At 46.8% G+C, this 24,002-nt stretch overlaps 1 protein-coding gene across 1 annotated transcript in view; it reads left to right on the forward strand.

Annotated features, from left to right (window-relative positions):
* The window catches only part of CPNE2 (copine 2), an 80,781-nt gene extending 65,326 nt beyond the window's left edge, over positions 1 to 15,455 (forward strand). The window contains exons 8-16 of the mRNA XM_083164796.1: positions 606 to 704; positions 996 to 1,082; positions 3,352 to 3,411; positions 8,183 to 8,316; positions 10,920 to 10,974; positions 12,429 to 12,480; positions 13,440 to 13,573; positions 14,446 to 14,682; positions 15,208 to 15,455. Coding sequence (XP_083020922.1) covers positions 606 to 704; positions 996 to 1,082; positions 3,352 to 3,411; positions 8,183 to 8,316; positions 10,920 to 10,974; positions 12,429 to 12,480; positions 13,440 to 13,573; positions 14,446 to 14,682; positions 15,208 to 15,315 — 966 coding nt within the window. The 3' untranslated portion in view covers positions 15,316 to 15,455. The remainder of the gene's footprint in view (positions 1 to 605; positions 705 to 995; positions 1,083 to 3,351; positions 3,412 to 8,182; positions 8,317 to 10,919; positions 10,975 to 12,428; positions 12,481 to 13,439; positions 13,574 to 14,445; positions 14,683 to 15,207) is intronic.
* The last annotated feature ends 8,547 nt before the right edge of the window (positions 15,456 to 24,002 follow it).

Raw genomic sequence — 24,002 nt, forward strand, 5'->3', positions numbered from 1 at the left:
TGGCAAGAAGGTTTGCTGTGTCTGTCAGTGTAGTGTCCAGAACATGGAGACGCTACCAGGAGAGAGGCCAGTACATCAGGAGACGTGGAGGAGGCCGTTGGAGAGCAACAACCCAGCAGCAGGACCGCTACCTCCACCTTTGTGCAAGGAGGAACAGGAGGAGCACTGCCAAAGCCCTGCAAAATGACCTCCAGTAGGCCACAAATGTGCATGTCAGATGGTCAGAAACAGACTCCATGAGGGTGCTATGAGGGCCTGACATCCACAGGTGGGGGTTGTGCTTACAGCCCAACACCGTGCAGGACGTTTGGCCTTTAGCACAGAACACCGATTGGCAAATTCGCCACTGGTGCCCTGTGCTCTTCACAGATGAAAACAGCTTCACACTGAGCACATGACAGCGCCTTTTACTGGTCTTGGGCTCTGAGAGTGGACACACGGAGGACTGGAAGTGGCAGAGCACCCTCCGTTTTTACAATTGGTGTTCTGAGCCTGTCTGCTGTATGCTTACCCATGGGTATATGGTGGCCACCATGTTATTTTTAATAAGTACTAAGTTGTCTTTCAGGTTTCTCTCAGTAATGTTGTTGGTGTTATTTCCACAGGTCGTGTGCTTTGATTATGACAATGATGGAGGACATGATTTTATAGGGGAATTTCTGACCACAGCCATAAAAATGTGTGAAGCTCGTGATGCCAAGTCTGTGAGTAAACTCCCCTCCCTCTGGTTGCATTGTAATGTCCTGTGTAACACCAAATTGTGGGCACGCCCCTGAAACGCTGGGCGGACCCTAGTGACCGCCTCCTGCCTGTCACTCATTTTGCGAACACACCAACAAGTGAATAACTCACCAAAGCCATTCACTCCGGAGGTGTGCACAAGTGCATGAGCGACTATAGGAACAGTTCTGAATAACCCCCCTGTTTTTTGTTTACGAGTTAACAATTCTCTGACTGTCACATGTCTGTGAATGAATTTGTGGTACTCATTTCAGGTAGAAATTGACTGTATTAATCCAAAGAAGCAAAAGAAAAAGCGGAACTACAAAAACTCTGGGGTAATCATCATTAAATCCTGTAAGGTAAGGAAATTACTGGCCATTAGTGTTTCTTGGGCTTTATCCTGGACTCTGTGTGTCCCAGCTACACACAAACCACCACTAGGGGCCCATTCATTGGTAGGTTCCAGAGGCGTGTCTGCAGGCTCAATGCCACTCTTTGGGGGAGATTCTCTAAGAATCTCCGCCCCCTTTCGCCGCCCATCGCATATTTAATTATCGCATATGTTCTAACATATGCGATAATTAAGGCAAAGGACAGCTCTTGCGTTAAGAGCTGTCCTTTGCGGTGAGAGTCGCCGGGTCCCAGCAGGTCCCGGCGGCTCTCCCCTCCCTCCCACACCCGGCGCTGCTGCTGCTGCGCCGAGCTCTCCTCCTCCCTGCACCCGGAAGAGGATCAGTGCAGGGAGGAGGTCACAGGTCCGGGCAGCACTGCGCTGTGCTGCCCGGACACAGGTGAGGGGGCGATGCGGGGGGTCGGCGCAGGGCGGCGGAGGGTTGCGATAGAAGCCCATTGGCTTCTATGGGGCATCGCCAGATTTTTCTGGCGATGCCGCGGTAACCCTGCGGGGGATGCTTACAACATCCCAAAATGCGGTAAAAACCCTGATAACGGAGTTTTTACCGCATTTTTAGTTTAGAGAATCCCGCCCTTTGTCCTGTGCACAGATGTTTCCGGCAGCAAAATGCCATTCTGGATTGCTGGCCGAAGCGGGTAAATGAATTGGCCCTTAATGGGTTCATATACTGTATATGCTTTGTGTATAAAGGACACTCTGAAAGTCTTCCGTTACATTGAGTAATGTGAGTCCCTTACCGGAAGCTCACAAATAGCCTCCACCCCCCAAACTCACTTACCCCATAAGGTGTTCAGCGGAGAATGTTCATTTTTAAATCTCTGGATTTTGGTTCCAAAGCAGAAATGAAAATGAGGCGTAAATGTGAAGGGGGTTGTCCACAATTTTTAAGTCTCTTTAAAAGTCCTTTTTTGTCTCTGTTTAATTGTCAAAGATCACTGATATACAGGTCGCATGGCTTGCGGCTTCACTGTTTCCTCCACGCCCTTGTGGATGGTAGGGCATGCAATACCGTCTGTCAGTACGTCGGCTTATAAAAAGTGATAAATTCCATGTCGACGTTCCCCATGTTGACCTAATTCATGTGTTGACCTATTGACCGTGTCCACCTAACCCCTTGTTGACCTTCAGATATTGTCAACTTATAGTGGTCAACCCAATGCATCTCAGGGTGCCGGAAGGGGTCCCGACAGTCGGGATCCCAACAGGCATTTACCCGACGTCGGGATCCCAACAGGCATTTACCCGACGTCGGGATCAGCGACTGTCAAAACACTGACAGCCGGGTTCCCGACGGCCACCTGCTATTTTCCCTCGTGGGGGTCCACGACCCCCATAGAGGGAGAATAGAATAGGTGGCTCATGTGGCGAGCGCAGCGACCCCGCAAGGGGCTTTGTTGCGCTCACCATGCTGTCTGGGTCCGGCCAGTCGGGATTCTGACGTTGGGCTAATGACTGTCGGGATCCCGACTGTCGGACCCCTGTACCACACCCTGCATCTCAATCTTATTGCTGTCAACCTAATGACCATATACCGACCATCTTAAAGCAATGTCTTTCCCGTGGTGCGGTCTTTCCTGAGACCAGCGGAGTCCTAGCCCTACAATGTTTATTTTGTGCTTGACCTTTGAAGACCTAAACCTGAGCGTATTATTAGATGTCTGGATCGTGTCTTGAGTTATCAACTGGTGCAAAATACTATTCGCAAGCGTGCCCATCCTGCACCCACACACTACTTTTTTATGAAATATTGGAGAGGGGATGGGGCATACTTACCTACCCTCCCAGAATGGCCAGGAGGCTCCCAAAAATCGGGTCCTCCCACAGGCCCCCTGGAAGGGTGGGCAATCCTCCCAAATTCCTGGCCAGCCACATCATCCCCCACTTTGCCAGTAAAATACAGTCATTCACTGCTCTTCAGGGAGGGGGCGAGGCTAAAGTGATGCAAATTGTGGCATTTTAGTCCCTCCCCCGAAGAGCCACGAATCACTGCTACAGAGAGTCACGTCTCCGGGCAAGTATGGGGTGGGGGGTTATTACAGATTGACATAATCTCCATTCCATTTAAGGCGACCTTCCTCTGTTATCTGGGACAGGAGTTTATGTGAAGACATGATATCAGTCTGAACAGTTGTGTTCAATAGAGCAGCTGTATATGGACACATATGTATGTTACATACATTCTTCCTAATGTTACACGCGTGTGTGTCTTTCAGATCACAAGAGATTACTCCTTCCTGGACTACATACTGGGGGGTTGTCAGCTGATGTTCACAGTAAGTCCTTCTGCTTTCCCTCTCTATGGCTACAGTGGTTATGGTATAAAACAGCTACAGTGTCTAGGTGAACAATCATATCAACAGGGTCAAAAGGTCGACATCCAAAAGGTCTACATGGAAAAAGGTCGACATGATTTTTAATGTTTTTAGGGTATCTATGTTGACACAGACACCCATGGACACTGTCTAAGTGTACCGCGTCCCCTCGCATGGCTTGCTGCGCTTGGCACACTATTATATTCTCCCTCCACCCCATAGAGGATGGTAGAGTATGAAATACCGCCTGTCGGCACATGTCGGCTGAAAATTTAGTAAAAAAAGGCATGTCATCCTTTTTCCTGCCAACCTTTTTGCTGTTGATCTTATTTGCTGTTGATCTTTTTTGCTGTCAACCTTTTTCCTGTCGACCTTTAGACCCTGTCAATGTTTTGACTATCGACCATTAGTGGTCACCCATATGACTGTCTATGATGAGTCTGTCTATGATCAGCCCGGATACTGGCTACAGTACCTGTATGTGTGTGTATGTGTGTGTGTGTATATATAATTTACAGAACACACAATGCTGCAGATCTTCAGTTTATGTGTGTGACAGTCGCCAATGTACAATTACATAATGAGGTTGTGCATCTAGTGCAGGCCTGGCCAAACTATGGCCCTCCAGCTGTTGTGAAACTACAAGTCCCATCATGCCTTGCCACAGTTTTGCTATTAGGGAATGCTAAAAGTATGGCAAGGCATGCTGGGATGTGTAGTTTCACAACAGCCGGAGAGCCACAGTTTGGCCAGGCCTGTTCTATGTCAACAGCCAATAGGTCGACCACTATTGCTCGACACATGACATTTTTTTGCCATGCTCTAGGTCGACACTGACACAAGGAAAATGTTGGCATACCAATGCTCGACACAGGCAAAGATTGGCATGAGTTGTTTTTTTTGGTGTCTGTCAGCATTTACCCACAGTAACCCATCTCATCACATGGCGAACTTCGCTAGCCTTGCTGCAGGTATGGTGCCTCACGGCGTTCGGCACACTAATATAATCTCACTCAATGCTGACATGAATTGTGAAGTAAGAACAAGTCTGTAAAAAAAAAAATCATGAAAAACTTGTCGACATTTTCCTATGTTGACCATTGGCATGTCGACCATTTTTTGTGTCGAATTTTAATATACATGATCATTGATATATCAGCAGCTGGCACTCTAGAGGTAGTGCTGCATTAGGGCTGGGCTTCCCTATGTATGTTCTTATTAGAGCTGTGGGTGATTTTAGCAGCATTTTATATGGAATAAAGTATATTTCCATTATCACAGGGTAGCTGGTTTCATCTGATAAAATAAGCTTTAAAATCCTATCCCTGTAGCCTTCCCTCCCCTCTGGTTCCTCATGCTGGTTCTTTATCAGCCTGCCCTTGTATTATCACAGAGAATATGATTAACCTTTATTTATCAAAGCACATCATACTCGTGTATAATACATGAACGCCATGCCCTGGGTTGTCATCCGCTGTAGCACAGCCTTCCTAATACTGTGCTTTAGAGTCCAGCGCCAAGAGCCGGGAATGTTAATAAAGTTATTTAAGACAAATGATTACTGTTTACAGCAGATGCGTAAGACAGTGCAGGTGGTGCGGTTGCGCTGCTACACATTGCCCAATCAGGTAAAGAGCTATTGATGCAGCATTGTACACCTTACACTGTTACAGTAGCACTATTCTAATAGTGCCTGCGGTCCAGGTGTAACTTTCTGTCTCTTTCTGGATGCCTGGAGGACACCTGCCAGGTGCTGATTTAGAGCCTCGAGCACACCCACTCAGTTCTGATTTAGAGCCTCGGGCACAGCCACGCGGTTCTGATTTAGAGCCTGTGGCACAGCCACGCTGTTCTGATTTAGAGCCTGTGGCACAGCAACGCTGTTCTGATTTAGAGCCTCGGGCATACCCATGCTGTTCTGATTCAGAGCCTGGGGCACAGCCACGCTGTTCTGATTTAGAGCCTCGGGCATACCCACGCTGTTCTGATTTAGAGCCTGGGGCACAGCCACGCTGTTCTGATTTAGAGCCTCGGGCATACCCACGCTGTTCTGATTTAGAGCCTGGGGCACAGCCACGCTGTTCTGATTTAGAGCCTGGGGCACAGCCACGCTGTTCTGATTTAGAGCCTGGGGCACAGCCACTCTGTTCTGATTTATAGCCTCGGGCATACCCATGCTGTTCTGATTTAGAGCCTGGGGCACAGCCACGCTGTTCTGATTTAGAGCCTGGGGCACAGCCACGCTGTTCTGATTTAGAGCCTGGGGCACACCCACGCGGTTCTGAATTAGAGCCTCGGGCACACCCACGCGGTTCTGAATTAGAGCCTCGGGCACACACACGCGGTTCTGATTTAGAGCCTCGGGCACACCCACTCGGTTCTGATTTAGAGCCTCGGGCACACCCACGCGGTTCTGATTTAGAGCCTGGGGCACACCCACACGGTTTTTAATTTAGAGCCTCGGGCACACCCACACGGTTTTTTATTTAGAGCACGGAGAGTACCCACATGATGCTAAATTTTCACCTGGATAAGTTATACTGAGGGTCTCGCGAGTCCAACTCTAAAAGACAATGTAAAATGTAGCTGGCCAGTAGATTTAGAACGGCTCCTTTGGTCGCTACCTGCTTGCTTCCGGCGTAAAGCAATTGAATCCCCCCCCCCCCCTCATGTGTCTACTTTTTTACTTATTTTGTTTTATTCTGGTTGGCTTGAAAAACTCTTCAACTACTGAAGGCCAGAGAACAGCTTTGTACTTCTCACGCAGATTCTCTTTCATTGCCCCAGATGTTGTAATGCTGCTGAATGCGCAGAACGTGAAGTTCTGGTGGGAAACTGCAACCTAATAATTATCGCAAATCATTATGAGATATCAAAGCAAATAGTGGTTAAAATCAGAGAACATTAAGCTACACAGACAATTGTGGAAATCTGCATCGCCAAAAATAGAGTGTAAGCGCGCAGATGGGTCGTGTGTGTGTGTGTGTGTGTGTATGTGTGTGTATGAGAGATAAAAGCCACAATAGGGTTACTGTCTCTTATGAAGTTTCAAAGAAAAAACATATAACGCGCTGGAAACAATATATATATGAATTAATGCAAATATTGGTACTTGTTTCCTAGAAGGGCGCCCACGATTTTGATCTTAGGCATTGCAAGGAAAAAAATCGCGTCGGTCGCATCGCATGCGGCCAAAAAATCGCATGCGATGCGACCAACGCGATTTTACATAGGGAACAATGTTAAATGGCCCAATTGACCCGATTTCACATAGGGAACAATGTTAAATGGCCCACAGACCCCAAATACCCACCCTGAAGTGTGAAATGCCCCCCCCCCCCCCCCAATTGTTACCGTCAACCCGAAGCGTGGCGAGTGGCGGCGGTACGCGTCCTCCGACCTTTTCATACCCCCACTATCCACGTCGGTGTGGAGCTGAGAATAGAAAGTGTGGTGAGCCCGAAGCGTAGCGAGCCCCGCGAGGGGACGCGGAACACGCGCCCGAAGCGTGGCGAGCGGACACGGATTACTTAACATGTATTCCGCGTCCCCTCGCGGGGCTCGCTGCGCTCGCCACGCTTCGGGCTCGTATTCCACGTCCGCTCGCCACGCTTCGGGCTTGGTGGCTCGCTGCACTCGCCAACACTTTCTATTCTCAACTCCACGCCGACGTGGATAGTGGGGGTATGAAAAGGTCGGAGGACGCGTACCGCCGCCCCACGCGGGCTCGCTACGCTCGCCATGCTTCGGGTTGACGTTGATGGTGGGGTAGCGTTAACAATTGGGGGGACATTTCACACTTCAGGGTGGCTATTTGGGGTCTGTGGGCCATTTAACATTGTTCCCTATGTAAAATCGGGTCAATTGGGCCATTTAACATTGTTCCCTATGTAAAATCGGTAATCGCGGCGGTCGCATCGCATGCAATGCGACCGACGCGATTTACATTTTACCATGCATTTCTATGTAAAATCGGGGCCGTCGCATCGCATGCCATTATAATGGCATGCGATGCCCGCCCTTCTAGGAAACAAGTACCCAAATAATTAATAGACTAAAAAAATTATTTAAATACACATAAAGTATATAACACTGGCCAGTGATAAAAAACACAATTTCATAAAAACACAATTAGTTGCAGACAAAATCCAGTGTGGTTAATTCAACACCAATTGGGTATGGATGTTCTATTTATCCCATATATAGGTGGGGAGGGTTAGTGGCTCCCTTATATATTCGATTTTGCCTGGCCAGACACAATGAAAAATATGAAGAAAAAATATATATAAAAAATAGGTAAAAATATATATTTAGTACCCCTCTCTTAGATTGGAAATGAAGAGAGGGGGAGAGAGAAAAAATAAAATATAAAAATCCAAAGGGAGAGAACTCTCTGTACCTGCTGTATGTGCACCGGTGCAGTTTTTTGGGGCTGTGTTGCAGCAGTCTTTTTAAAGTTCCTGGAAATCCAGGCTCCGGGTTAGATTGCAAGTGGTGTGGTTACCAAACCCAGGAGATTTACTGCAGGTAACAGGGCTCTTGTCTCTCTAGCACTCCGGAGATGAGGTTGCTCAGTCAGAATTAGCGGTATGACGCGTTCCCCCGCCTCCTTAGGGGTTCGGCGGCTTCTTCAGAAGTTTATTTCATTGTGATTTATACAAAACAAATATGAACACATATTTTATGAAATAGTGTCATTTATATATCAAACCTTACCTTGTTTTATGTTTAGGTGGGAATTGACTTTACAGCATCAAATGGAAATCCCAGAGACCCCTCCTCCCTACATCACATCAACCCTCTGGGCACCAATGAGTACCTGTCTGCACTGTGGTCTGTGGGGCAGATCATCCAGGATTATGATTCGTAAGTAATAAAGGTCGCCGCTGGCGCAGTGCTGGCCCTGGCGTCATTTCCTAACCCTAGCCTCAGATGTGAGTGTGCAGATTGTACACATACCGTATAAGCTTGCTAATAAGATTCTCATTGGACAGGGTTTTAGTGTTCATTCTAGCTCCCTGCTGTAGCACTATCTGCTGTTATGCTTCTAGCACAGGTCTGGTCGGTATATCAGTGCTGAAATACAGACCACACTGTGCTAGAAGCACAGCAGCAGAGCGCGCGACCCCAGGCAGGGTAGAGGAACTGCAGGAGTTTATGCAGGTGCAGGGTGCTAGCAGGAACACTGTGGGTATGATACACTGTTGAATCCACTGTGCTGATTTGGTTGACTGTGGGTGGCTTGACCTGAATTTAGAGTACCACAAAAGATAATATCAGGCTACATAGACTTATACAGTGGGTGAACTGGGAACCCATCTTTTAGCCGGTTACGACCTGCTTGCAAGGCTATGTAAATTCGCCACCAGCCGAATGCCCACCCCCTGCATCCCCTCACTAGCAAGCGAGTGGGTGCGTTCACATACACATTAGCTCGCATGCCGACACGCGTAAGAAAAATCATTCGATGGTCTCCGACCATCAAATGATTCCCCCCCATTCGTAAATAAGTCAATCTAGACTCACCTTTATTCTGTACGTGTTCAGGGCGGACGCCCCCCCCTAAGCAGGCTTAGACATGCCTGCGTTTGCAGGGGTACGCTCAGCGTTTCTATGGGCACGCCCATAAAACGCTGGGCGTTCCCCTGCTCCCGCAACATGACCACCCCCTTCCCGTCCACTATTTAGCAAATGCCCCGGCAAGTGTGAAACTCGCTGAAGGCGTTCGCTCCGGGGGTTTTCACATACGCAAACCACAAACATTGGCCAGGGTAGGGAATTCGGCCCGCACCGAGTGGTCTGAATTGGCCCCCTTTGTTCTCAGGCTAGAGTTACGGACGGTCTGTCTTCTACTTATTACGAGTTCTTAAGAGCATTTATTAATGTGTCTCTCTTTCTGCTCATTGATCTTTGTTGCTAGACCACCCGTAACCACCCGTCATAGATTATAGATTGTGTTACAATTTGTATATAGGGTCAGGTTACTGCTAATGGCCAATATATTGCTGACTTGCATCATTTAAGCTGTTTTTGGTTCAAATGACTGTAAATAATAAGTCACGCTAAGCGCGGCCATACTATATTTATCTTATGGGTATTTTATAGTATTGGGAACGTCTGACATCACCGCCTCTTACTGTATATCTGACTCTAATGGTGGCCATACATTACTGCGAGGTATAGAATGCTTCCCTCACATGCGATACCCCGCCAACTGGCCGCAGGGCTTTTGGGAAGCAGGTTTGCAATGCAATATATCTCACCTTCAGGACCATATATAGTGGCTGACCCAAGGCACACAGCCTGACCTTCAGGACCATATCTGGTGGCTAACCTAAGGCGCACAGCCTCACCTTCAGGACCATATCTGCTGACTGACCTAAGGCGCACAGCCTGACCTTCAGGACCATATCTGGTGGCTGACCTAAGGCGCACAGCCTCACCTTCAGGACCATATCTGCTGACTGACCTAAGGCGCACAGCCTGACCTTCAGGACCATATCTGGAGCTGACCTAAGGCGCACAGCCTCACCCTCAGGACCATATCTGGTAGCTGACCTAAGGCGCACAGCCTGACCTTTAGGACCATATCTGGTGGTTTGGGAAGGGTTGGAGTTAGTCTGTAGGGTGGGGGCAGGGGGTGTTGGGTTGTTAGGTACTAAAGTTAGGGATAGCAGAATTATGGGGGATCGGAGGTTACATGACCGCCTCGGACTCGGAAGACACCAGGGGAGTTGCAAGGTGCAGCAACGGATGGAGTCAACCTCATCTAGCCTCTGCTATGCCGCAACTTATGCCGTGATCCTAGTTACGGGTGCAATTTGGTGGTCCAAATGGCAACTAGCAGTCACGATGAGCATTGCAACATCTGTAGATCACTGTTAGCCCACCAAGAACAATGTGTCAACATTCTATCTTGTCAACATATTTTTTTTTACTGCCTACATGATGACTGTCATCATGGTCAACCACGACATGGTGAATGTTGACATATCCTACCCAATCTTCCTTTCTGAAGGCACAGATGGCATTATGGGTAATACTCAGTGACCGCAACACACAGCCCTATGTGAGGATCCACGCACACCGGACACTGTCAATGACAGAAATGGATGTTACATCTTTCATTATCTAAAGGGTAATAAGAGAAATATGAGGATGTTTAGTAATTACAGCTGCCACCAGACAGCAAGGTGAAATGCGTCGTTCCATATATCAAATGGTCATAACAGTGTTTATAGGCCACACTGCTTCAGGGTTCCTCAGACTATCTAAATGTTGGGCTCCTCGCTGGGCTTGTAATATTATATCCAAATATTATTCAAAGATTGTGATTTGTTATGTGCAAATCTATTTTGTTCAAGGTTTTAAAATAATCTTGTTCTAATTCATAAAATGAATATAATGTATATTGTGAATGATTTAATGCTTAAAGTATTATGTTCTATGGTTTCTTCTTTCACTTCCAGGGATAAGCTGTTTCCTGCTCTGGGGTTTGGTGCACAACTGCCACCAGAATGGAAGGTAAAACGCGTTGTTCTATGACAACAATACCTCAGCCAGTCAAGATGTTGAGTGTCATTCTCAGCCATAGATAGAAAGGCAATGTCCAATCATTGGATGTATTTTTGTGATAATTTGCTTACCTGTTTTCAGGGATTTAGCTTCGACTGCCAGAGGCAGGGGAAACAAAATCCCTGATAAGACGCGTTATCGAGGCTCATAGAATAGCCCTGCAACAAAACAATTTTCCCCAATAATGGATTGGAGGCAATTGAATATCAGCCATAATGAGATGTAGGATAGAAAGTAGGACTATCTTGTGCTGCAGTTAGTCAGCACACATGGGGTGGGGGTGTGGAGATGTATTAATATAGCATGGACCGTGCCGCTATTGCACTTTATTATTTATAAGGCGCCACAAGTGTTTTGCAGTGCCGTACAAAGGAGCAGTACAGGGAGAAAAAACTTGGCATAACATTGAATAAATAACAAAAATAGAGTACAAATAGTTCAATACACATTACAGCTTAAATATAAGTAGTGAGGACTCAATCAACATACTATAAGAGGCTTGAGGCCAATGATGGAGATGAGAATGTGGACGAAGATGGTCACTGAGTGTTTGAGTATAGGAGAGCTGTGAGTGAAATGTGAAGAGAAGTGGGCTTTGACAACAGGAGCGAAGAGGGCCCTGCTCGGAGGAGCTTACAATCTAGTAGGAAGGGGAGACAAACAAATTACAAGAGGTGCAAATAAGTGGGTGGTGGTTAGATAGCAGGATGTAAAAAGGCAAGGGGTCGGAGAACCAACTAGTTTATGCAGTGGAAGGGTACGCTTTGATGAAAAGCTCTTCCTGCTTTGCCTCATTTTCGAAGCGAAGCAGGAAGGTACATTGAATATTAACATCTTGTCTGATCAAGCATTCCCCCTCGGGTGATCCTCACTAGAGCGCACAATGCATCATCTTAGGCTGCGTCTACACATCTCGTTTTGACAGGTCCCTTTTAGAAGGACCTGTTTGGCAGGATGGAGCCTGCACATGTAAATCTATGGCTGCGTCTACACATTGTATTTTAGCAGGATGCAGATGAACAGGAGCCGTTTAGCAGGATGCTTACTTAAGAAGATATATATACCCAAGCCTGCTGCAGCCTGATAAAATGAAATGTGTAGACCTAAAAAACTGCATCCTGCTAAACAAGATCTCGTTCAACTGCATCCTGCTAAAATTGAATGTGTAGAAGCAGCGTCTCTCCTCCAGGCTGGCTCCTCTGGGCATGTTGTGGATTGTAGATAGACAGCTGCAGGTATTGGCACAGTCACACCGTTCATACATGGCCTTGCATATCGACATGCTATCTTGTATAACAGCGTATTCATGCACAGGGGAGAAGCGTGTTATATGCTAATGATAGAATTCATTGGAGGAATCTGTTTCAATCACGTGAGCCTAATTCTAACCTTTTCTGTTTCAGGTGTCTCATGAATTTGCCATTAACTTCAATCCCACCAGCCCATTCTGCTCAGGTCAGTCCTCGGATGCATATACTGCGTTACTGGAGCACTATACTCCCAGAATGTTATACTGTATGGGCCTCATTCCGGTCCGTTCTCACAGATCAGAATATTCGCAGGGGCTCTGATGGTGGGCATATGCGCCTACGCAGTGTAAATTCTGCACATGTGCATACGCCGGGCGCATAGCACCCAAAGGTGCGGTGGGGGGGGATGGAGCTTCAGGCCGCGCCATTTGCATATGGGAATGTGCAGCGTTTCATGGGCGTTCCCATGCAAATACCCCAATGGCGTGGGGGCAGCGGCGTAACTATAGCACCGCAGCCCCCGCCACCGCGGGGGGGCGCTGTGCATGTGGGGGCGCCGGGGGCTGCGGTGCTATAGTTACACCCCCCCCCAATCCCCCGCAGACTTACCTATCTCGCTGGTACTGGCGGCTCCGTTCTTCTGATGAGGACCACCACAAAATGGCCGCCCCCATATAGCACACAGTTCTCTGAAACTGTCTGCTGTATGGGGGCGGCCATTTTGTGGTGGTCCTCAGCAGAAGAAGAACGGAGCCGCCAGGACCAGCGCGATAGGTAAGGCTGCAGGGGATTTGGGGGGGGGGGGGGGTTTGCATGGGTGGCGGGGGGGGGGGGGGGGCACACAAAACTTAGTTACGCCACTGCGTGGGGGGCGGCCAGCTGACATCACGCATATGTAATAGATTTGAGATTCACTTTTATATACGAGCACCTTCGCCATCACTAGGATCCCACCAGGCTGCGAATGGATGTTGCTGTGTAACATGCATTCACAGGCCTGCAAAATAATTCCCTTGAGAATTGGTGTCTAATTGTGCATATAACCCCCTCGGTGTCTCCCATGATAGTAGAGGCATGAATGAATTGGATCCCTCTTTTTAAATGATTTGTTCTTCATATAAATGTCCACTTATAAACAGTTCTGTCCCCTATATCTTTCTGTAGGCGTGGAAGGCATTATAGAAGCTTACTCCTCATGTCTCCCTCACATACGTTTCTATGGACCCACCAATTTTTCTCCAATCATTAACCACGTGGCGCGATTTGCAGCTCAAGCAACGCAGCAAGAATCAGCAGGGGTAAGCGGATGATGGGACAGCGCTGTAAGGCGACGTTAGCCTAGCTTTCCATGTAGCTGCAATCGTCACATATGCCTTACTGTCACCCCTCACTCCATACTTACCTTTCACAGTCATGTTAACTGTACCTCTGAAATATTGAACTACAACATTTTCTTATCTCAAATGCAACCAGAACGTCTCTTCTTACTCTTATCTCCCGTCTGGACTACTGCAACCTCCTCCTCGGTGATATTGCATTGACCCATCCATTTTCACTTCAATCAATCTTAACTGCTGCAACAATACTGGTCTTTCTCTATTGCCCCTCCACATCTAACTGCATCGCTCTGCAAATCCCTACATTTGATCCCTATAGCCTTAAGAATCTAGATCAAACTACTCTGTCACAATGCCTTCACATTTCAGTCCTTCATTTATTTCCAAGCTCATCTCAGTCACACCTTTGGGAAGATTTGTTAAGCCTGGTGAAGTGATAAAGTTGCAGTGATAACACAGCAGCCAATCAGCTACTGTGTAACATTTTTCAAACCCAGCCTGTAACATGGTAGATAGGAACTGAGAGGCTGGTGCATTATAAACAGCCACTTTATCACTTCATCAGGCTTAATGGCTCTGACCTGAACTCTCCGACAAGCCACTTCTGTACTATAACATACAGTAGTCTAATGATGCTAACTGCAGGGCCGAACTCTACAACTAGTCCCAGCAGCTTCTATATTTAGCATCACTTTTGGGCAAAATGACTGATAAACTGTTGTCTGGGGGACAGTTTGCATTTCACTCCTTTTATATGTCTCCGTCTGCACCATTCCAACACAGGTAATGCTATCCCAGACCTTCATTCCCCCTTCTGTGTTTTCATTTTGCAGCAATATTTCACCCTCCTGATTATAACAGACGGTGTTATTAGCGACATGGATGAAACAAGGCATGCTGTTGTCCAGGCGTCTAAACTCCCCATGTCCATTATTATCATCGGGGTGGGAAATGCCGATTTTTCTGCCATGGAGTTCCTGGATGGGGATAACCGAGTACTCCGATCTTATACCGGAGAGGAGGCGTCGCGGGACATTGTACAGTTTGTGCCATTCCGGGAGTTTAGAAATGTAAGTAATTGGGTAATCTATTCCGTTTTGTGCATCCCATGTGCCCCCTGATATTTCTGTGGACGGACTGGTGTAAGAAGTCAGACGGTTGTGGTTATAGTGAAGGACAGGGTTGGCGGAAAATGGGCCTTGTCCTTATGGCGGCGTTCTGAGAGACCGCAGATAACGGTGTATATGGTGGTGGCATTACCACTCATCTGCAGTTACACCAAATGGAGATGTCAGATTCTGCTCTGTGAGCATTGCTATTTTACATCCAAGCTCCCTGTAGAGGGAGGGGCCTGAGTGTTGGGGAGGGGCTACATACAGCGATGCCAAATGTAATTAATACCTTTTTGGACTTCTGCTGTGTGGTGGTTTATGGGAGATGAGGGTTCTGTGGTAAATTGATCAGGAAACCGCACAATAGTCGGGAATGGATTCAGTTTACTGTTGTGCCTCTGATGTGTTATTCCGAACCTTCTCTTTTGTTCTAGCTCCGCAATAGTAAATACCATTTGTACACGTTTCCTCTTCACTCTGCAGGCACCTAAAGAAACCCTGGCCAAAGCCGTTCTCGCCGAGCTCCCGCAACAAGTGGTAGATTACTTCAAGAACCACAATCTGCCCCCCATCAAGGCCGAAGGTGTATAACTGTTTGTGGTTCCCTCCCGCGTGCCGTGAAACCTGTGGGCTGCACCGTATTAGACCAGCTATCAGTATGACCATGTTTATGGCGTCTGTCAGATAAGAACATAACTTTCCTGTACTATTAAAGCCATCGTTTTGTCTTTTTCCGACTCCTGATGCCAGAGGTTACTGAGGCGAATCCAGACTGCACCAGGCCCTGAATAGGACTTCCGCTATATTTACCAGGGCATTCCCAGTTATTAAGTCCCGGTATCCTCTGGGTGTCTGTGAGACAGGACAGCTGGTGCGTCACTTGGTGCCAGGAATCTGGCCGCAGGACAACAGACTGAGTTCTACAACTTTGTTCATGCATTGAAGGTTTAAGCTAGACAATCTCCTGGCCTCCGGGGCTGCTTACATCACACATATTACACTAAGCACATCTCTGGCCAGTAACCTATGTGTCTTGTAAAATAATATATATGTACAATAACATAATTTCTGAGGTAAAACAATATATATGTACAATAACATAATTTCTGAGGTAAAACAGAGCATCACTAAATCTAATGGTTTAGGGTAAATACTTACTGCCATAAGAAACTATATATTTGGTTTATTTTCTCATCTTTTGTACGACATTGTGTATAATAACCCAACATTTCATTTGGCAAGATATCTTGTTACTATGGCATCAATAAGCCAGTTTTACCCAATGTATAGGAATATGGGCAGAGAAGTGAACAGTACCAAAGGTTTCTGTTCTATAGACTCATTATTAAAGTGGCTTGCTGGGGCGACGGCTGCCAGCGCTCCAACTGATCCAGGTGGAGAATACACAAGTGTGCATTCACAACGTGTCTTCTCATTGCCAGAATTACCAGTGTCTGTGCCAGTGTCACCATCATTATGTAGTACACTAGTTAAAAGCCCGTCAAAAGGACGGCTTAGTCCCTATCTGCTCCTACCTCCAATCTCTGTCTTCACAGCTCCCTCTCTCCATATCCCGGAAGTTTGAAATAGGGATGGCCATCGACCATCGATGATTCTAAATCATCAATGGTTTATGGCTGATGTCAAATACTTTTGCCATCGATGGGGGAGATCAAGATGTTCTCCTTCCATCAATGGCAAAGCAAATCCGATGTTTTTCTTTTTTTCCCCCCCAAAGTGCTGGGACACGGATCGAAGCCCCGCCCCCGTGTTTTGATTGGGCCACATGCCAATCAGTCAAACAAAATGGATGACCATCAATAGGTAAAAATATGGATGGTCACCCATTGCATAATTTAGCACTATCAATGGCCAGTTGCAATATTGCCATCGATGGCTATCCCTAGTTTGAAACAGATCATTTTGGTTTCACTTTCTGTTAAGGAGTCATTAGGTCTGTCGAGTGTCCTCTAGTGGTCAATGGCGGGACTTCACCTCTAAAAGGTGAGGATTTAGCCTATATATATATATATATATATATATATATATATATATATATATATATATATTTTGATGTAATAGTTTTGGAAACATTTATTGGTGCCTTGTAGAAGACATTGTCAATATACACCATGACATTCTATAATAATGTAGAGGAAAGAATATCTGTGGTTAAAAGATAACACATTGCCGCAGATCCTAATCATAGTTATTTAGTGGAAGTACAAGTATGTGCAGGCACCAAGTACAAATGTGTGCTTCCTGCATTACAACATTAACTTAACAGTGCTATAAGAACAGTAATAGGTTTAACTAGGAGCTAACTAGGCCGTTAAACCTAATAAATGTAAATTAGTTTACAAGTTAATATGTGTTTACCACTGTTGGATAATCCCCCTTATTTAGCAGGGTGCTCCTGCACTGCACTATGGGAAAGGGATGTGAGCAGGATTAGATGCTGGTTCTCGGGGACCTGAGGGTAACTGCCGTTATCAGGAGGTATCTCCCTGTTTGCAGCAGGTTGGGAGTAATTCCGTTAAAAGACCATTCAAATTGGTAGAAAGAAAAACACACCAGGACTGTATTCATGCCAACTTTTCTGTGATCTCGTATAGGTTACCACACTGAGCTAAACGGAGAGATTGTAGGTCATTTGGGTAATGAGCCCCTTTTATAGACAGTAGTTTATATTAACACTCTCTGTGCATCCTTTCATCAGGTGCCTGTTTCTGACTTATATGTTAAGATTTATATTTGTTATTGTACTTTTTTGCTTTCACAATTTAATTGCATTTTATGACAAATATATGCATTCAGTGTCAATAACGGGGCCAAACAAAAATGAACCTGGTAGCACCAGACATAATAAGGGAATTGTAACCACAGAGTTCTGTAGTATGTGGATAATTCATCCGGACCTGCTAATCAAGGTGATCAGCTATGTTGGCAAAGCAAAAAAGCAGGCAAATGGGTAAAACAATGCTGAGTTAGTTTTGGGTGGGTTGTGTTAAAACTGAAATCAAAATTGCAGTGTAAAAATACATCTGTGGGTTTACATGCAAAAGCAGCTGGTATTTACCATGCAAAGAGATATGATAATAATAATGAGTTTGTTGTAGACACAAAAATACTTGCTATACTGAATCTGAATTCAGGACCACTGTGCAGTTATTACTGTAGATTTCAGTGAATATAAATGTTTTCTAGTAAGTTATTGTTTTATTCAGTGGAAAGTTTCATGGCCTTGTCCAGTGCGAATACTGGCAAATAGTAGCCAGTACACAATATTAAGTTATGTACCTCACTTCCACAACGGCAAGTTATTAAACTGTTATTCAAATGTTTGCTGAACTACAACTTCAAGCATGCTGCCACATAAGCTCTAGGGTGCATTGACAGCCAAAGACCCCTGGGTTGCCAAAGTAGTTTAGCAGAACATCGAATCCAGTGGCACCCCAAAATATTTCACTATAACACAGAAGAGGGTGTAATATACTCTACATGTGTTTCACTGTCCGTGTAAATAACCGTAAACCATGCAGCATTTGCCCATTGCATTTTTTTGTTGAAGCCCTGCCCACATCCCTTATTATTGGCTGGAATCCGTGACAGAACTGTGCAGGGTGTGGCTATATTGCGTAAAGGTGAGGGGGGGGGGGGGGGGGGGGCTGGCAATGACCTGACACCCTCCTCAAGGCTTTTACCCTGAGAACAGAGTTGGTGCCAGGGTTGCCTACGCTCCCGGAATGGCCGGGAGGCTCCCGAAAATCAGGTCTCCCTCCTGGGCCCCCTGGAAAGGTGAGCAACCCTCCACGATACTGGCGCCGCCACCCCCTTTCCCGCATATCTCCCCTATGCAGCGTTAATTTCCCGCAATTTGCAGCTTTTCCGGGGCACGGCTAAAGATGGAAATCTCATCATTTAGTCCCGCTCTCCTGGAAGACCCGCAAATTGTGGAATTGACAGTACTGGGGCGGAGCTTTATGATGTCTACATTAGGCCCCGCCCCCAACGTGCTGCTGACGGTCTCCTCTTCCGGCTTCTCCTGGAGAGGAGACTTTAAAAGTAGGCAACCGTGGTGGGTGCTTTGTCTTGGGTGAGTGGGATCGTTGGGCCCTCCTCTATATTTTGCCTGATGATGCCATGTTGTGCCATGGTCCGACATTACTAACTGCCCTATTGGCAGTGATAAATGCTGTAGCAGGGTTGTCATACATCAGGGATACCTCATCTATTTGCATAGGATTTTCTATTCTCTTGGCATATAGACGCACACATGGAAACCAACATCATGGCAACCCCCATTCAGAGATAGTACAAAGCTCTAAGTCCCTATAGGACAGGCATGTGCAAACTATGGTCCTCCAGCTGTTGTGAAACTACCAGTCCTATCCAGGGCCGGTGCAAGGCACCGGAGCGCCCCAGGCTAGTCGGGGTGGGGGCGCCCCGGTGCCGGGGGAGGGGGGGGTGTACCTGTCCTGCGGCTGTGTATATAAAGCTTGCGGCGGCAGCGGGGGGTCCCTGAAGTCAATAAGAATTTAATAACGAGCGCTATCCGCCTGGCTACGCGGAAGCGCTTCTGTTGTGAAAACACTGGCCGCACGGCGCACGCTGATTGGCTGAATCTCAGCCAATCAGCGTGCGGCCAGTGTTTCCACAACAGAAGCGCTTCCGCGTAGCCAGGCGGATAGCGCTCGTTATTAAATTCTTATTGACTGCAGGGACCCCCCGCTGCCGCCGCAAGCTTTATATACACAGCCGCAGGACAGGTACCCCCCGCGGCACGGGGGGGCGAAATGCCGCCCTCCAGTGGCCGGCGCCCTAGGCAAATGCCTAGATTTGCCTAGTGGTGGCGCCGGCCCTGGTCCTATCATGCCTTGTCACAGTTTTGCTATTAGGGAATACTAAAACTATGGCAAAGCATGCTGGGATGTGTAGTTTCACAACAGCTGTGAGGTAAGAAGTTCTAGAATGCCAATGGTTCTGCCTGAGAAAAGCTATGATCCAACTAAATACTTACCCATCCTGCCAATCTCCAGCCCTTGCAGAGCTACAAATGCCATAATGAATTGGGGGTGTACTGTAGTTTAACATCCCTCTGAGAATGATTCTATACATATATAAATATATACACATTTGTACATTTTTGTATATAGACCTGCCCTATTGGTCAGCGTATATGGATTTGTAAGACTTGTGTCTGAAACTAACACGACCATAATATTAGTCCTGCTTACAGCACTGACTGCCCAGCCAGTAAATGGAACAACAGCTCCTCCTATTGGAGGAACTTGGAAGTGTCACTTGTGTTTTTAATGTTAAAGCTTCTATATTAATGTATTTAACTGTTCTGTTAATGCCTGTGTACCTGTAATCTTTTTGTATGAGAAATGCACTAGGGAAAACCCTATTCTGCTGCAGAATAAATGCTTCAAATATTGATTTTTAATGGATTGGTACTTTCTGTTACTATTACATTATACCAGTGGTTCCCAAACTTTTTTGAATCACGGCGCCCTAGAGCATCAAAACATGTTCACGGCACCCCTAGGCGAATGTTTTGTTATTGAGAAATTCCCCAAACAATATTAAATTAAGTAAATTGTTTTTATATATCATTCTTAGGGTCATTTATGCTGTGAGGGACAGGACTTGCTACTTATTGTCCCCATATGTCATGTTTGGCAGCCACAAGCACTGGGATTGCCTGTTAAATTGATCATAAATAATTTTAATTTGTCCTGGACCACCAATCCAGGGCACCCCTGCAAGTCTCCTGAGGCACCCCAGGGAGCCACGGCACACAGTTTGGGAACCACTGCATTATACACTCATCTGAGGACAAGCGGAGAAATACAGGGGGAGATGTATGAAAAGGGCGGAGAAGTTTCCCATGGCAACCAATCAGCATTGAGCATCAAACAGCTGATTGGTTGCAAATTCAGGGTTGGAGTAATACAGTCCATGGTTGTCCATTCCTCCCACGAACGTTACCAGGTGAACAGCTGTGTTCGGCGCACCACACAGGATTAACCTGGGTGGAACACATCACGTTTAGAAGAGATGACACAAAATGGGGTCATTGCCGCGAGCTAGCGCAGGGATCAGGGTGAATGGCCAAATATTCTCTGTAAAGTGCTGCAGAATATTTGTGCACTATATAAATAACTGGTCATAGTAAACTTTTATTGTCCAACTTAAAACAGTATCAAATAGAACAGCGGTTCTCAGACTGGGGGTTCTGATCCCAAAGTGGGTCACGACTCCATGTTGCTAATGTAAGGCTGAAAAAACAGTTGCACCTCCCTGCCAGCCACTGCCTCAACCTCTCTGCCACTGCTACTGCCACCCCCACTAGGGATACATGGGATCTACTGACAGGATGACGCATGCACAAAGATCTAGTACATTGTAATATGGCAGCCTTATACCCCTTTAAGACATACTACCCAGGACTTCCCTCACAGGTGCGATCCTGGGATTTTAGTGACCCGGGTCAATTGCAGGATCTGGGAGTGAAATCCCCAAAAGACCCTTTCAGATATACACTCGCCCCGGGTTGATGCACGGTCATGTGGTAAAAAACACAGGATTTTCGCTTATGTCTGAAAGGGGTATTATTCATATATCACCATTAAAAAAGTTTACTGAGTGTACAGTAGTAACTGCTACTATCCTGCCAATGTCAATACCTCCTAGCTGAAAACATGGGGTATATCCAAAGGATCGAACTGTCAAACCCCAACCTACCTACACAGGTGCAGCAGCATAGATAAGTCACTGGAAAGCCAACAGCAAACACAGGATATACTGAGGGACGGAGCTCAGATCAAATAAAAGCAGCAGGTTCAGTGGTGAGCTGGGAGAAGAGTCGGTACAGTATGTCGGGCTATACATCTCTCCCCCCCCCCCCCCCCCCTCCATGCAGAGTCCCTCGCAGGGAGGGACTCTGCATGCTGGCAGCCTTGTGCTGGGCAGCCACCAGCATGTTACAGAGAGCAGTTGCAGGGTTTGGGGTGCAGGAGAAGTGGAATAGGCCAGGTACAGATTATGGTACTTGTGTATTATCTGGGCGCCCGATTTTTTTCATCTTAGGGCATTGTACAACCAAAAAAAACAGTTGCATGCAAAGCGATTGCACCAGATTTTTCATTGTACAGGCACCCAGATGCCTGATTCCTATGTTAAATGCCCCCCCCCCCCCCCAGACCCGATTTTGGATTGTACACCCACCCTGATGGGTAATGACTATGTTAAAAGGCCCCCAATTGTCAACGCCACCCCACTATCAACGCCAACCCGAAGCGTGGCGAGCGCTGCGGTACGCGTCCTCCGACCTTTTCATACCCCCACTATCCACGTCGGCGTGGAGTTGATTTTATATAGCGCAGTGAGCCACCGAGCCCGAAGCGTGGTGAGCCCCATGAGGGGCCGCGGATTACTTCACATATATTCCGCGGGGCTCGCCACGCTTCGGGCTCAGTGGCTCGCCACACTATATAAAATCAACTCCACGCCGATGTAGATAGTGGGGGTATGAAAAGGTCGGAGGACACGGACCACTGCGCTCGCCACGCTTCGGGTTGGCGTTGATAGTGGGTTGGCGTTAACAATGGGGGGCATTTAACAGTCATTACCCATCAGGGTGGGTATACAATCAAAAATTGGGTCTGGGGGGGCATTTAACATTGGAATAAGCCTAAATCGGGCATGATCGTGTCGCATCACATCGCATGCCATTATAATGGCATGCGATGCGACGCAATATAAAAATTGTACATCGGGTTTTAAAACCCCTGAAATCGGGTCCCATCGCATCGCATGCCTTAAGTAGTGGCATGCGATGAAGAAAATCGGGCGCCCAGATAATACACAAGTACCCAGATTATATTTGTGTCTGTAGCAGGCAACAGTAACCCAGGATAGCATAGTAGTGACCTAAACCACAAATTTCTTGGTGTCGCTTAAACACAAAATACTCGCACAAATAGATGTTTTAATTTGCTTTTATAAAGAATTGAAAATATTAAATACACAACAAAATTATTAAGAATCAACATCCCAGGGGTTATAAATCAATTAATACAATGAAATAACATGAACACCCATAACAGAAAAATAAGTAATGTTAAAAATAGGTATTCTTGTAATCCGTATACCATTTTAAACTGAAAGAAGCTACCAGGGCTTGTTGGTCTGGTTTACGGGGAGATTGCAAGGGATGGAGGGCAGTGCAAGGGTCCTTCGGACAGTGCTGGAAACTCCTTTGACACGTTTCACCGTTCAGGGCAGCTTTTTAAAAAAAAAGGTAGTTACCTTTTTTTTAAAAAAAGCCACCCTGAGCAGTGAAACGCGTCAAAGGGGGTTCTTTATCTTGGGAAGAACTTATTGCTAAAAATGTTGTCCATTTCTTCTAAGCCGCATTATAGGACCTCCGTGTGTTTGGGGCCAGGGTCTTCCCAGTCCCACTGCAGTTTTCTGTGACTGCAGCACCTGTAGTGTCTGAGATAAGAGACATGTTCTCAGTCCCTGCAACTCTACTCTCTGAGACGCTGGCTGGAATAATTACCTACCGGCTTCCTTACTGCGCCCATCAGTTGGAGAATCGGCAAGCATGGGGTAATATGGCGGCTTGGATGGCCACAAAGCTGGAAACCCCATGTGGCTACCATATTCAGCCTCGTCCTCTGAAGACTAATGCTTTGTACAATTTATGAGAACCCTGGTGCTGCTTACTGGGAGCCCCTGCTGACTGTTTAGAGGGGGAATCCTGGTCAGTTACCCTGAGCTGCTGTACCAGGTCTACCATGGTCAACTTATGTGCTGCATTCCCTTCTGACTAAGTCAGGGTTGCCTACCTAGTAACCCTTTCCTTCAGGGAAAAAATGCTCTGTTCCTGGACTTCCCTGATAATGTATGATTGCCATCACCTGTGGGGACATAGGTAATTGATAAGAAAGGCGTTTCACCACAGATGGCAGTCATACATTACCAGGGAAGTCCAGGAACAGAGCATTTTCTCCCTGAAGGAGAGGGTCAGGTAGGCAACCCTGGACTAAAGGCCCTCATACACTAGGGCGACTTGTCCTTAGGACAAGTCGCCCCTGAGCTTCCCCGGCTGCTCCCCGGGGGAGCTTGATTAGATTGGCACTTGATGTGCCATTTTTTACATGTGATAAATCGTCTCGATTTATCACATGTAAAAAACCCGGGGAGCGCGGGGGGGGGGGGGGGGGCTACAGAGCAGGGCTGCTGGTGGGAGCAGGGGGGGCTGGCGA

The sequence above is a fragment of the Crinia signifera genome, chromosome 11 (genome assembly GCF_055691185.1).
Source record: "Crinia signifera chromosome 11, ASM5569118v1, whole genome shotgun sequence".
Lineage (NCBI taxonomy): Eukaryota > Metazoa > Chordata > Amphibia > Anura > Myobatrachidae > Crinia > Crinia signifera.